This window comes from Falco naumanni, chromosome 8 (assembly GCF_017639655.2).
Source record: "Falco naumanni isolate bFalNau1 chromosome 8, bFalNau1.pat, whole genome shotgun sequence".
NCBI classification, from domain to species: Eukaryota; Metazoa; Chordata; class Aves; order Falconiformes; family Falconidae; genus Falco; species Falco naumanni.
Window position 1 is genome coordinate 21,237,972 of NC_054061.1, and position 14,498 is coordinate 21,252,469.

Here is a 14,498-nt window from a genome sequence, read left to right on the forward strand (position 1 = left end):
ACCTGACTTTAGTGTAGTTCTAAGGTAAATTACAGTTTCATTGCTTCCCTAAAGAACAATTCTTCTATCCATCTCACACATTTGTAGCTGGCTTTCTTTTTCTGAGCTGCTAGCCACTGAGTCTCAGACTTGGAGAGGAAACGCATCTCCCTTCCCCTCCCCATCCTAACCAGGCATGAAAATTCAGCAAGAAAAACTGGGCTGAATTCCATGTCTAGTCAAAAATGTAAGGAGATAGTAAGGATGAGACAAGCTGCAGAACAGCTCCAGGACCATTGGACTCCTCAAAAGTATGATCATCACCATTACTACATGGATACAGCCTTGTGTGTCTTATTGCTCTTCTCTGCAAAGCAGCTCTCCCTCATATTGAGGAGTTCTTGCCTTCCAGACATGCCTGAACTAAAATTCTTGATAAGGACCGATGACTAAGTCTGCCAAGCCTAATTACCAGAGTTAATTACCGAAACACTTAATTTTTACCATTATTGCTTATATTTCTTGTTACAATTTGGAAATCTCAAAAACGCAGCAACATTACGCTGCCCTTGTCATAGAGGAGACAATCCCAGGTCACGTCAGTTCAAACCACAGCTTTCTGTCTGGAGCACAGCACAGGAGCCAGGACTGTCTCTTGGCCAGGAGGCCACACACACCTTGCACACTCTGAATGCTCTCATGGGACACTGAGGGAATCTGCAGCTTTGCTCCAGACAGAAAGCTGTGGTTTGAACTGACCAGTGAGAGCTTCCCTCTTGGGCAGAGTCACATTTCCCAGCCACAGGAGCTCCATTGTCCAGCCCCAGATGGGAGGTCAGTGCGACAGACGATGCCTGTCCAAGCTCCAGCCCCGGTGGGGAGGCCTTCACCCTTCCAAGCCACCTCTGCTGCCAGCACGTCCCCCAGCCCCAGTGGTGCTGGCAGATCAGCGCAGGGTGACCAGCCACCAGGGTGGCACGCACCGACAGGAACCAGGGTGAGTAGCTCAGCACCAAGCAAACTTCTGGGTGAACCAGGAGCGGTGGGTGGCTCCCACCCAGCTTTCCGCTCCCACTCCAGCCTCATCCTCAGTGACACAAGGTGCAGCTTTCCCAAAGGAAAGCTCCAGGCTATCTCGCTGTCTGACAGCCCCTGAGTGCGGTCTCCAGCATAGAGTGGGTACCCAGCCTCTGCTGGGACTTCTCAGCCAAAGGAAATGGCCTGGATTTACAGTCCTACTGACGAGCTGCAAGCTCATCTACTCTTGAACTTACTACGTTCTTCATTCAAGAGATACTTTGTTTTTCATGGAGCTTTGCTCCCAGAAGAAAACAAGCACATGCAAGCAAGAGACAGGTGTAGCACATGCAAGCAAGAGACAGGTGTGACCCACGGCTCCACTCGTTGCTTATTGCAAGAGCACAGCCCCACTGTGACAAAGCTCCCTGGCACTGAAAAAGGCACAGGATCATATGACCCCGACACTGAACTTCCCTTATGCACCTGAAAGTGCTCACTGGAATCCAAGGGAAAATGAGGAGGGGTCAGAGGAACATGAGGCTCATTTCCCCTCCTCTCGCTGCCTCCAGAATTATGCAGCAGCAGAAGCAGGATGCGGGACTGCACACTCACCCTGCCCTGGTCTCATCCCATCTTCCCCAGTTAGTTTTGAGTTCAAGCACTGCTGCAGTCCCATCAGAGCTCAGTGATGAGCCAAGACTGGAGATCAGGGTAGCACTCAGAGCAGAAGCTGGCAGTCTAGATGCAGGAAGAAGGATGACAGAGCCATCCTATTCATGGCCACACAGCTTTCCTTTAGCTGCTTTGCAGCTGGAGCCTGTCACATTAAGAAAGGCAGGAGAGTGAGCCAAGGGCATGACCTCAAAGGTCGGCAGGCAGGCTGTGCTTAGCTCCTCTCCAGATGTTCCTCCTGTTACCAGAGATTGCCTTTCCCAGGTTACTTACACCCATATTGAAAAACAGATTGAAAATGAGATGCCCAGAGCTCTGACTCAGCAGCTTTTGTATCCATAGTAGAATTACTTACTAATGTACTGTTCTGCTCCATCCTGCCCCTCTGCCAGGAGTTCCTAGCTCCATGTCTCTCCATTCAGGCAGACCAGGTTATTCCTCAACCCTGCTGGGTCTTAATCCCCAAACCCTTACATCTGCATTAACACCTGAGACTATGAGCCATGGGCAGTGGAGGAACATAGCTTCATGCTCATTTATCGATCCCTTCTTCTGTAGAGCTAGTGAGCTCCAGCAAAAAGACCAGAAAGCAGCTGGGACATATAACGTCTTCCTTTACCATGAATCACTCGAGCTTGTGAGTCAGACCCCCTCTGTTCCCAAAGCTGAGCAAGTTACTGCATGTTTGCTCATCGGTGGTAGCTGGCCACATGCATGCTCTCAGCCACATGCAACAGCAACAGCAGCCCATTAGTTTAGCCAGTGGAAATGATCTAGTGAAAACATCCATGTGGACAGATCCTGGAGCACAGCTGACATCTGGTACCTTGTGTGTCTGGCTGTTTATAGAAAACAAAACTGCTACTGTAGGATATCCGCTGTGGGTTATCCTTCTTGTAAACAAACCTTTTGGATAACGTTTCTACAAGCTCCTTAGAACTGGAGTGTATTTCCTATGAACAGAAGACTAAGAACAAATTAAGACCGTGTTCGCCCTGCAATGTGGGCATAGCTCAACACAGAAGTACCTCAGCCAGCAGTGAAGTAGCTATTTTGGTTGCACTACTGTTGAGTATCTCCAACAGCATGAGCATCCACTACAAAGCCTGCACTGAATGCCTGCAAGGGACTTTGACATCTCTCATCAAACTCCGTGTTAATGTAGCAGCACTCTAAAGCACCCCAGGCTGTTAGAACTGACTGACATACACCTGCTTCTGCTGCAGTCCCACTGCTGGCTCGTACCCAGCGGCATCTTTCCCCTTAAGACCTCTGGAGTTTCAATTGCAATACCCTTCTGCACAACATTTCTACCAAATCCTGACTCACCTGGGAACCAAGGTCAAGCTGGTTCCTAATGAAACATGAGATTGTCTCTGCAGAGACTCTTCACCTGCTCTCCCAGTAGTTTTCCAGCATTAGCGTTTGCCACGGGCAGTTCAAGAGAAAGGCACAATTCATGTGTTGCCAGCTTTATTAGCACTGATGAACAACAAAAACCTTAAGCACACACAATGTTTTCCGTACCGCCAAGTAAAAATAAGAAAGAATGTCTGGAATTTCTGGGGAATTTAGCCAATCAAATGCTTTACATTTCTCTGGTCTTTTCTCCCCACGCGATCTCGTGGAACTATGGATGAAACGGACTGTTTCCAGTCTCACAGCCCTTCCCTTTCCAACTTGCTCCTCACCTACCCCACTATCAAGGCTTCCTCCAGCCCTTCTGCTTCTCCTGCCTGTCTCACCATGAGGCTGGTGCACTGGTCCACTAACACAGCTCTGGTGTTTGCTTGCCCTGTTCTGCTCTGAACTCCTGCATTGGCACCAGTCCATTTGTCCCACTTCTCCAGAGTCTACTCCAAGTCCTTCAGAGTGCAAAAGGGCAGCTTCTTTTACACCCACGGTTGTGCCTCAGTGTCAAGTCTTTGATTGCCTTAAGCCATCCAGTGTCTGATAAAGTACCATCTTTCCTTGCAGTGAGGAAGTTTCCTTCCAGACCTGAACTTTGCCAGCATTGTGAGAGCATTATACATTTATTTGCTGGTCTGTTGCTACATTCTGCAGCTCACGTAGTCCCTGCAGGGTGTGCCTTCCACGTGTGCTGGGTGGGATATGGTCTGTCTATCTTTCAGTGCACATTACAAATATCTAAAAGAGGGATCCTGATGGTGCTTCTTCATAGGTAGACACCATCTCCCTCTGGAGGCCTTCACAGGCTGTTCCACTGGCTAGATCTGTAGCCGAGGCACTCCCGTACAGGACGACTGCATCACTAGAGGCATAAAAACATGAGTTTAGGTTAAAGATAGCCCTTTTCCTCAGAACGAAGATCAGCAATCCTCTTGTACACATTCACACAAGAACCCAAAACAATTGTGTTAAAAGCCACAGTGGAAGAATCCTCTCCTCCCCTGAATTTGAGAGACCTCAGAGGAAATGTAGCAGCCCCCACAGCACATTGATTTTTTCCTGAAACTACTACTACAGCTTGCTCTTCCCCTAGGAGTTTTTTCTGCTGCTCTGATTCACTAGCAGTGAATAGCTTTTCTACATGGAGCAGTTCCCCCAGACAAGCTGGCAGGGCCGGGGAGATCTGAGGCAGTCTGAGGTAAAGCCACAAGCTGAAGAAATAATGTCCACAGGATAATCAGCTGCCTGGAGTGAGGGTCTGTGTACCAGGACTGGGGCATCTGGTCAGGAGTGACTGGGGGAGGAACTCTTGTTTCCTAAAAGTCCTTTTGGGGAAGCATTGCTGTGGTGCCCCTCAGATCACATGGCAAAGGTGGCCCATGATGGCAAAAGGTGTTCACAGATTACACTGATCCCAACACACACAACACAAAGTGGCATTTGTTTCAGAGACACCACAGACAACCAAGTGTCTTCCTCTGATGGACCCACACAGCAAACAACAGGCAACCTCTGCAACAATACAAGGCAAACGAGTGACCTGGATCTAGGTAATCTAAGTCAGTAATGAATTCAATAAAAGGAATGTGTTCATGCTGTGCAAACCAAACCCAGAACCTTTCTTTCTTTGGTTGAGGTGCAGACAGGATCAATGCAACCATCCCCAGTCCTGCTCTAGATCCATTAGTAGAGAGGAAGGGGGTTCGCACTCTGGCCAGCGTGTCCAGTTGTGTGGGATCTATATGTGATAAAACACCCTGACAGTGCACCTCAGCAGAGGACTGGGTCGTCAGCACGAGTAACTACAGGTAAAGGGTCTTTACATGTTCCCCCTAGAGCAGTGAGGTGCTGGAGGGTTTTGACATGGCACTAGAAAACAGAGTGCAGTCTGACCCCTCAGCTCACACATGGAGCTTTTCCCCACATGCAGCCCCCACGGGCCCACAACAACACATGCAGCTCAAGGCGAGTGGCGACTCCCTCGGCAGCCCCGGTGTGCCTGAATCCCCCACTGTGCCCAAGCCGGCACCTCTCAGTCCCACCAGCCCCTCCATTCTGCCCCCGGTAGAGAAGATGCCTACGACACCGGCACTGCCCCATCTCATCTGTGTACTTAGCAGGCAGGGTCGTCCTGCCAGTGGCTGAGACAGCACCCAGTCCCTGCACACTCCAGAGCCCCTTGGGCAGATCAGGGCATCTTCAAGCAGCTGCTGCCTCTGCTTGGTGGTTTCAAAGCTTTCCGTCCTGAAAAAGTTCTAAAAGCCTCCTCCCAGATCACACAGCAACAGCTACGTTCTGATGTCATAAGCAGGAGACCGTCCATGCGGTCAGCCTGCCAGGGCATCAGCATCCGATGCCACCCCAGCAGCTCTGGGGCACAGCAGGGTGGTGGGTCTCTGTGCTCAGGTTAAAGGGATAAGAAAGGGTAGAGGCAAATCCTGCCACCAGTGATGCCAGTGCCAAGCCAAAACAAATCTGTTCAGGTCAAAAGTGCTCACCAGCATCATGGAGCAGGACCAAGAGTAGAATTGCATCCAAGCAAGTGAAGAGCTAAACTGACAGACTCCTCCAGGACCTGGTCCAGCTTGTAGCCTCTCTTAACACTGATAAAACACAAAGTCTGACAGAGTTGCTGCTCTGTCCAAATACATCGCCAGATAAACTACAGATAAGAAACAGCCAGGGATAATCCCTCCCCGATACCATGACAGAGAAAGAAATACCACTGTGCTGCACTGCCACCAAACTCTCTGTATCTTTCCAAGACCGTTCTTGAATTGCCCTGGCTTGTACTCCCCATTTACTCAGGAATCAAACTTTATCAGTTAAAGGCAATCTAAACATTTTATCCTGGCAACATTTTAAATATTACCTTGCTCATTCAGCAAGGAACAGTCAGATCTCCTCCAAGGAATAGCCTGATTTTGCTAATAAGCATATCAGCAAAGAGTGAAAGTTTACAATCCACATGTCTTTAACTACACCTCAATGCATTTATCTCAAAAGGCGAGGCTGTAACTTAACTCTGATCTCTGAGAGTTGGTCTGTCCCAAGGAACAGTCCATGTGATCCTCCAGAAGAGTGGATTTTGATATGTACCTCAGGAAGAAGCAAGAAAGCAACCAACCAAACAGCAAAACATGACACACCAGAACCCACAGAGAATTAGCACAAACCCCTTCAATTACCGTATCATCGTGACAAGAACAGAGTGCTGCTGGTTTTTGAAAATGTACATTGCCCTGAATTCTTGGGGCTTTGAGTATTAAAAAAAAAATAAATAAAAAGGCAAAAAAAAGACAAGATAAGAAAAAAGCAGACCTCTAACAGCATGAAATATGAATGAGATGCAGAGATTCTCACACTTGCCTGGCAAACACTCCCTATCATTTGCACCCTCATGCAACACACAAGTACTTTCCTGCTGGCTTTCTGGCTTCTCTCTTCTTCCTTTAAGTAAAATTTGTTAAAAATGGAAAGTACCTTTTCCTGGGTCAGGTTCTTTTTCCCCCTTTTTCCCTTCTTTGTTCTTTTTGCTCTTTCCTTTCCCTTTTTTCTTGCTCTCGGACATTCTGCACAAGTGTTTACAGTCTCAGGAAAAGACAGTCCACACCAGATCTATATGCCCCAGGACTGCTACTCCAAACGTTACTTGCCAGCTGCAACTTCCGACTGTTCTTATATTGTTTCTGACACAGACAACACCCACCACTGGGTGGAGAAGCAAAACTTTAACCGTTTGCTCACTGCTCCCAGTTGTCTGAAAAGATGCACTGGGTTACAGTGGAAGGGTAAGCGGAGCACAGCTACAGGATGGGAGTAGCTCTCCCAACAGAGTCTTGGACACGTGAAGTCTAGAGGTGGTTTTCCACTTGCTGATTCTGTCTCTGGTTGCACGTAAGTTCTGAACAGCTTCCAAAGCATCACAGAAATAAGTATTTGGGGGAATTGCTGATGTTCAGACCTCAGTGATATGTGAGAGGCAGTGGAGTCTAAAGAAAAGGGTAGAGGCTTGCAACCCATTCTCATTCTGCTTTGACGCTGCAGAGGGACTGAGTTGCCTTTCTCCTCGCATTGTTGTTCCCGCCGTAAATCAGAGTGACTTCACCTGCTCTTGCATCCAGTTCTTTGCTGTCTCAAGAGGCCTTTCCAAAACCTAGGATTAGCTGGAGACCCCTTACTTGCACTCTCATATCTGTCTTCCATCTCTGGGATGTTGATTAAGCCCATCTCTCATCTGCTTGGGGGTTAACAAGGCCCTTTTCCGCAGGTTCAACATGTGATGAGTGACACAGCCCAATCCCCTTCTGTAGGGCAGGCCACGCTGACACTGCCTCAAAAGTCCACCAGGATCCCCAGCTGGAAAGCCCCAGAGTACTGCCAAATCATTCCCAGATGCTTCTAAGGGCTTCAAAGGCCCAAAGGGATCATAAACCGTAAGGCACTGAGTAGCACATTCAATCCAGTTATCCATGAATCAAATCCAATTCCACAGCCGTGAGTAAAACATGTCCTCCAGAGAAGCACTCCCGCCTGGTGTATGGACATCAAGAAATGAACGAGCCATCGGCCCCCTTGGGATCCTCTCCCAGTGGTTAATCACCCTCATTGTTAAAAATGTCTGCCTGCTCTGAAGTGGAATATCTGGCTTCACTGTCCAGCCATTGTTTCTTACTCTTGTTTTCTCCTCTAGATCAAAAAGCCCTTCAGCAACTGATATTTTCTCCCATGGAAGTACTTACACACTGTAATCAAGTTATCCCTCAATCTTTTTTTTTTTTTTTTTTTTTTTTTTTTTTTTTTTGATAAGCTAAACAGATCAAGCCTTTTTCCGTTGCTTGCTGTATGGCATTTTCTTCAGCTCAGGGATCATATCTGTGGCTATCCCATTTTGCAATAACCTACTTAAGCTAAGAACACAAAAACCAGGCGCTATTCCATTGTCTTCTGTGTACAGAGGCAAAATCCCTACTGCCACCCATTCACAGCCTTTTAACCCCCAGAAGTCACATTTGGACACCAGGCTTCACAAGGAAAATCTTGTTCTGTTGTGTTTCTGCTGCAGCTCCTACCAAGTCCCTGTTCTGCCAGACAGTCTCCTGCTCCCTGACTAGGAGGAATTTCTTGCTCCTTCCAGCACCACTCTCTGTAGTGAAGCTTTATTTTGTTTTAAAAGAGCCAGTGTGCCAAGCCACTCAGATCACCCTTTCCAGCTCCCTTCTCCCCATTGATGCTTGAAACTCCATCAGTCTCTGTGTCACCTTGCTAAGTTACGAGCATGTTCACCTGCAGGTTGCTGGTGACGATTCCACTGGAAACCCTTCTCAGAGCAGTGACTACCTTCCAGCAATGACTTTTTGGTACAGGCTAGTAGATCACTTCTTCATCACTATGTGAAGTACATTAGGGAGCTTACAACAATTTTCCAGTTTGAGCAGAGGACATCACCAAGCTGAATACCTTGCATACTGCCTTACGAAAGGCTGAGAGGTACATGCCAGAGAGCACCTAGGCAAACTTGCATTGAACTATTAGGTAAAAGCTACCAAGCCTGCCAGTTTGGAGTCTGAGCCTAATATACATGCTCTTAACATCCTCCATGGTTTCTTGGTCACAGGACAGTAGTAGCCCATCATACTGTTCCTTTTCCAAATGCAGGATAATAGTGGTTACTGACCAGTTAGTGTCTTCTAAGTCATTATGAATGACAATTTCCATATGGTTATTTCACTGCTTGGCTCATAATCATATTCCTCTTTGCTAGTATGTTTCTAGAGTCCCTTAATTCTGTACTTGAACTGTACCTGATAGCCGATTTCCCTTCAGATGTCTTTAGCTTGTTGCCTACACACTGCAACTCCAGATGCACAAGGATTGCTATCTATTTCACTTTTTTCTAAATTTGTTAACCTTATCATTGCTTCCAGTTGTTGCTTTCATTGATACCAAGCTAGGATGGTTATTAGCTAAACTTTGTCCTCTTCCTTGACTCTGAAATCTCAGCTTTCTTGGCCTCTGCTCAAAGAGCTCCCGGTTCTTACTCACCTTTTCCTGTAAATGTCTTGATACCCCATCAACTTCATTCAGTTTTCCTCAGCCTTGGAAAATCAGTTCCTTTGAAGCCTCAGGAGTGTCTTATATATATTTATGATTAGAACTCTCATCTGCTAGCCCATATGAATGAAAAGTCATCATAGTCACTGGCCCCATGTCAAGCAACAGCGATTCATTCAGCCATCCAAATCAATAAGCCAGCACTTACCAGACACGGTGAGGCCCAAAGAGAGTTGTCTCCTTTAGTGTGGTAACTTAGTGTTAGATCTACAGAGTTTTGAGAGACTTTGATGTTTTACTGCTAGCGATAGCGCTCTTGCCAGCATATGTCTCCTGAATGGATGTGTCTCATAAAAAACACATTTTCCCCCCTCCTTTCTTTTCTTTTGCAATTTTATTCTCATCTTGAAGTATTTTCTGCTGTGGGTTCCTTCACAGGCAGGCTGTGTTTTTTTCCTTTCCCCTGTCATTTCTGAAGATAAACTATAGTTCTTCCTCTACTCCAGCAAATCAGTGCCATCATCACTGTTAAAAACAAAGTCTCTGTTTTCTTGGGATCATCTTTCCAAAGTGCTTCTATTTAGCAGAGGTTTGTTAAAGATAATGAGGGCAGCTAAGATGATGCCCTGCCTTCCCACCCCCCCATTTTTTTTTCAAATTAACACATAAGCAAAGATTTCCTACTGCTGAACGGTGCTCAGAGGGTAAAGCTGTGTGCAGCATACACAGTTCAGCTTCAGCAGCACCCAGTATGGGTATTTTTTGTACCTTGGCAGCAACCACAGTCTCACCTGTGGCAGAGGAGGAATATTATATGCAGATCAATTTTTGCCTTGACAGGTGTACATTTGGATATCTTACCCAGCTGGCTGGCCCCTGTCCCAGGGCAGGGATCCGCCCCTCTAGATTGGGCTTTAGTATCACAGGTGTATATAATACGCTCGCTCCTAAACAATCCCGATGCACAAACACAGAAGCTAAATCCAGTAAGTGACTTCAGTCCTCATGTGGCTACACTGATATAGTAAAACCTATCAATGGAAAGGGTATTCCAGTTTGGTGTCCCAAGTGCCTCATCTGGTGGCTGGCATGTATTGTAATGGCTGTGCTCTCACGAGTCACTTAATGCTTCACTCTAAAATAGGTTTTAATGCTTATTGCTTTAAACAGCCTCATGGAGAGTTATAACCTAAACCACTATCAACCTGTGTTTTTTCTAGTCTTTACAATTCATGTACAGCTTTAAGCTTAAAAAAGAGGCATGTAATTATATGAGAGACTGAGCCATAACTTAAGCACAGATAATTCTTGCATGAAATCTAGCATACTGAGTTTACAACATACTGTGAGCAGCAGGGTAAGTTTACCAAGCAAAGCATCCTTACCCTCATTAGAGTTTGCCTATATGCCAACCTAACAAGTTGGGCTCCTTAATAATCCCCAGGGAGTCAGAAACAAGATCAAGTGAAAGAGAACCTCCCTACCTCTTCCCATACACAGTGTCCATTGCAGTAAGCGGCTGTAAAATTACTTCTTCAAACAAAAATCCCCGATCGGCTCAGTGGAGAACGGAGTCCGCCGCTAAGAGTCACACTGCTGCATTGCATTCTGGCTTCTGTTCTGGGAGGATGTAAGGCACCACTCCCATGGAGAACAGCAGTGTGCTCTCCAGGGAAAAACAGCATAGCTTGCAACAGCAAGGTCTGCATCTGGAAAAAAATTATTAATGCAACACCCCCTGGACCGATGGAGATTAAAAAAAAAAAGGCACTGACCCATCAGCGCTACTCAATATTCCCTGAAACCCAGACGGCAAGCCTACTCCAGCTCCTCCAGTCTCCAAATTTCAGAAGCAAAGGCAGGCGCGCACACTCCACAGACTTCTGAGGCTGTGTTTATGGCAGCAATCTTGGGAGCACAATGACCCATTTTAAATTGTGGCATTTTCAAAAGCTCTCAGTATGGGTTTAACTCTGCTCTCACTGGCATCACCAGGAGGTGGCCATCAGCTTCTGGGGAACCTCTGTGTCACATTACATGGTCTGACCTAGAACTGTCAGCTCCTGTTTAACAGAGGAGTCAACCCAAAATTGGTGGTAGCCAGAAATAGTTACACATTATTTCTAGCGAAGTAGAATAAAGGAAGACACAGTAGGACTGTACCTGTCAGCATCCCTTTGCTTATCAAGGCAATCTGCTGGACACCACTTCTCCACAACTCTGTTCCAACAAAACACTGCAGGTTTGACAGAAAGACTACAGCATCTGGAAAGCGGCAGAGCTCAGGCTCCTGACTCACCTTGAACTGGAGATATACTGAATCCTACCCAGCAGGTTCCCTGAAGGTTCTATTGAAAAGCAGCAGAGCCTTCCTGTCATTGCTGTTCAGACAGCACCTCCAGGACCAGGGTAAAAACCAGATCCTGGCAGCTGTCTCCTCAGGACAAGCATCTTGTGCCAGAAGAAGAGACATTCACACTTGCTGGATCATCAGTTCAACAAAAGCTGTGCTATAGGTTGTCTGTTGGAACTGACAGGCCAGGAAAAATACTTTTAAATTGAAAATACTGCCCTTCATTTTACACACCTCTCTGCCACATCTTTTGCTGCCACACAGGAATAAAAACCCCACCAACCACGTAACAAGCACAGCTATTGATTTGTCCAACAGGGGCTCTGATAAGTTCCATCTGACCATCACCTGATGTCCCTCTGCTGCACAAATGGTGTTTTGCCATGCTCATGTGTCTCATCAGCATGCTCCCAAGCCCAGCCTTACCCGCCACTGCACGTTCAAATGCAGCTCCAAAACAGGACAGGTCTTGTGGATGATTGATAGGGACCTGGCCCAGTCAGCCTGAGTAGGGTATTTCGTATTGCATCTTCTTTTCCTTTTCATCCCTTAAGGAATGAAATATTCATCTTGACATGATTTATCACATAGCAGCTATGTCTTATAACCATATACATTTTTTCTCCCAGCAGTCAGCACATGTTATCAACTCTTATTGAAACCCAGCTGAATTTGCTTCTGAAAACAGGTAGGAAGACAGGGAAGGCAGTGCTGATTTGCCCCCTGAAGATAGGCTCTCCCCACTCCTGACACATTTAGCAAGGCCAGCTCTTGGATGATGATGACAGCAGAGTCACTACCAGCTTGGATAAATCCCAGCCCTTGTTTGCAGCTGCTCCTTGTGGGTCCAAAGCAGGGCTAGACAAGGCTCCACCGCTGGGGAAGATGGGTGCTACAGGGTGTCTCTGGGGGGTGCCTCACACAGGTGCCCTTTGACGTTTGGGTGCCCTCACATAGCAGGCATGTCAGCCACCATGCTTTACTGCGTGGACACTCCTCGTGCCTGTGGGTGCTCCTGCTCCACCACAGCTGCGACAGCCAGCTCTCAGCTCGGACACAGGCTTCGTCCCCGCTTTGGAAGTGGCAATGCTGAGGGCTTGCGTGTGACCAGGCCTCAGTCAATGAGCTACAGCAACGGGCTTTAAATCACAGACCTATCCTTTCCTTCTCCCAAACTGAGCCTCCGAGGCTGCCCAGAGCAACGCTGCTGTGAACCAGCCCAAAGTCACTAACCAGGCTGGTGACAGCTCCAGTTAAGTTAGTATACCCATGCCCATGAGCCAGCCCTGACATCTTACAAGTAGAAGTCAGCTCCTTGCTGAGCCGCCATCCCAACCCTCAGAGTCTCTGAAATCCTCCAGGACACTTTTCATCCCAGCTAGAGACATCTGCTATTTCCTTCAGAATTTCCTCTTTACTTCCATTTCCTCCTTCCGCCCTGTAGTGAACAGCAATTTTCACATGACACCAACGAGCAGGGCACCCTCCATTCACGTCTCCCTCCTAAGCCTTTCAAGTACATCTGGCCAGAAAAGGCCAAGAAATTTGTGGAAAATTCCATTAATTCCTACGGTTTATTTTTCTCTAGATGCAACTCTGCTGAAGTGCTGAAGGCCCCAGCAGGTTATAGGCTCTCACAAAGAAATCAGAAAGTTGCTTTTAGGAATGTTTATATTTAAGCGATAGCATGAAGCCTCTCCCCCCTGGCTCTCTGCCTGCTTGCGGAGTCAGTCTTGTGTTGGAGGAGTGGAAGCAGAGACAGAGCCTGTGCGTGTGTGGACTCTAATGAGAGGCACTCTAACACATCAGCTGCTTATCTGGGTGGATCTAAAACCATCCTTGGCTAAGCACTGTACCAGCCCCACGCACAACCTAGAGAAGTCTATAAGAGGTACTGCTCACATGCAATCCCTCTGACTTGTGCATCCCCAGATCCACATTACCCCTCCCTGTTGTAACATCCATATATCCATTAGCTCTCCTCAGACCTACAGCCTAAAGGCTGCTGCCCAGACCCAGGGGATGTTCTGCAAAAATAAAATGCATCCAAAGCTACAGTCACGTGGCCCCAAGGACAGAAAAGACATATGTAATGTGTTAGTTCCCCCAGTCAGAAGAGAACTTGGACAGAAGAAAGGTTGGACAGGAGAAACTGAGACCACCTGGAACAAGAATAATCAGAAGCTGCTCTTGTAGTTTCTACAGATCTGATATTGGCAAGATGCTGCATGTAGGACATCTCAGATATCTAAGAGCTCACAAGGCTCCATGAAGCAAAGGGATTCCCAGGCTTATCTCACCATGGGTCCAGTTTACTTCTGGTTCTGTGCAAGCACCAGAGAGTGCAGGTGCAAGGTCCTGCCAGTGACATACCCACCAGATCTCACTACTTGGGAAGGCTCTCCAGGGTTGTCAACAGAAACACCTGAGCTCTGCCTTACAGAATTGTTTAAAAAAAGCAATTAGAGATTACATCTCTACCTAAACCAAAGGGTTCTTCCCCAGAAGCCTCTTCTGGAACCTTAAAAGACCAAGAAAAGCAGATACAGCATCACTGGTTGCAATGTTGTGGGTGGAGAGCGTAATCAAATGGAAGAGTACATTTGACAGGGTGGGTGCTGTTGCCTGGTTAAAATATGCCTGAAGCAACAGAGTAATTGAATCTGCTGCATTTGATTCAATGGAGGAGATGCTCCGGGTTAACCCCGGTGAGCAGCTAAGCACTACACAGCTGCTCGCTCACTCACTCACTCCCACCCACAATGGGATGAGGGAAGAGGAAAGGAAGAATAAAAGCAAGAAAACTTGGGGGTCAAGATAAAAATAGAATAATAGTAATTGTTTTATAAGTGAAGGATGAGTAGAAGAAGAGAGAAGAAAACACAAAAAAAGTGATGCAAAGGCAATCACTCACCACCTCCCATGGGCAGACCGATGCCAGCCAGCTCCCAAGCAAAAGATGGCTAACCCTTTCATTGCTGAGCGTGATGTTACGTGGTATTGAATATCT

General features: G+C 47.1%; 1 protein-coding gene across 1 annotated transcript in view; it reads right to left on the bottom strand.

Moving 5' to 3' along the window:
* Window positions 1–6,735, bottom strand: part of NRG2 (neuregulin 2) — a 90,615-nt gene extending 83,880 nt beyond the window's left edge. Inside the window, exon 1 of the mRNA XM_040603137.1 lies at window positions 6,565–6,735. Coding sequence (XP_040459071.1) covers window positions 6,565–6,652 — 88 coding nt within the window. The 5' untranslated portion in view covers window positions 6,653–6,735. The remainder of the gene's footprint in view (window positions 1–6,564) is intronic.
* Window positions 6,736–14,498: the final 7,763 nt, after the last annotated feature.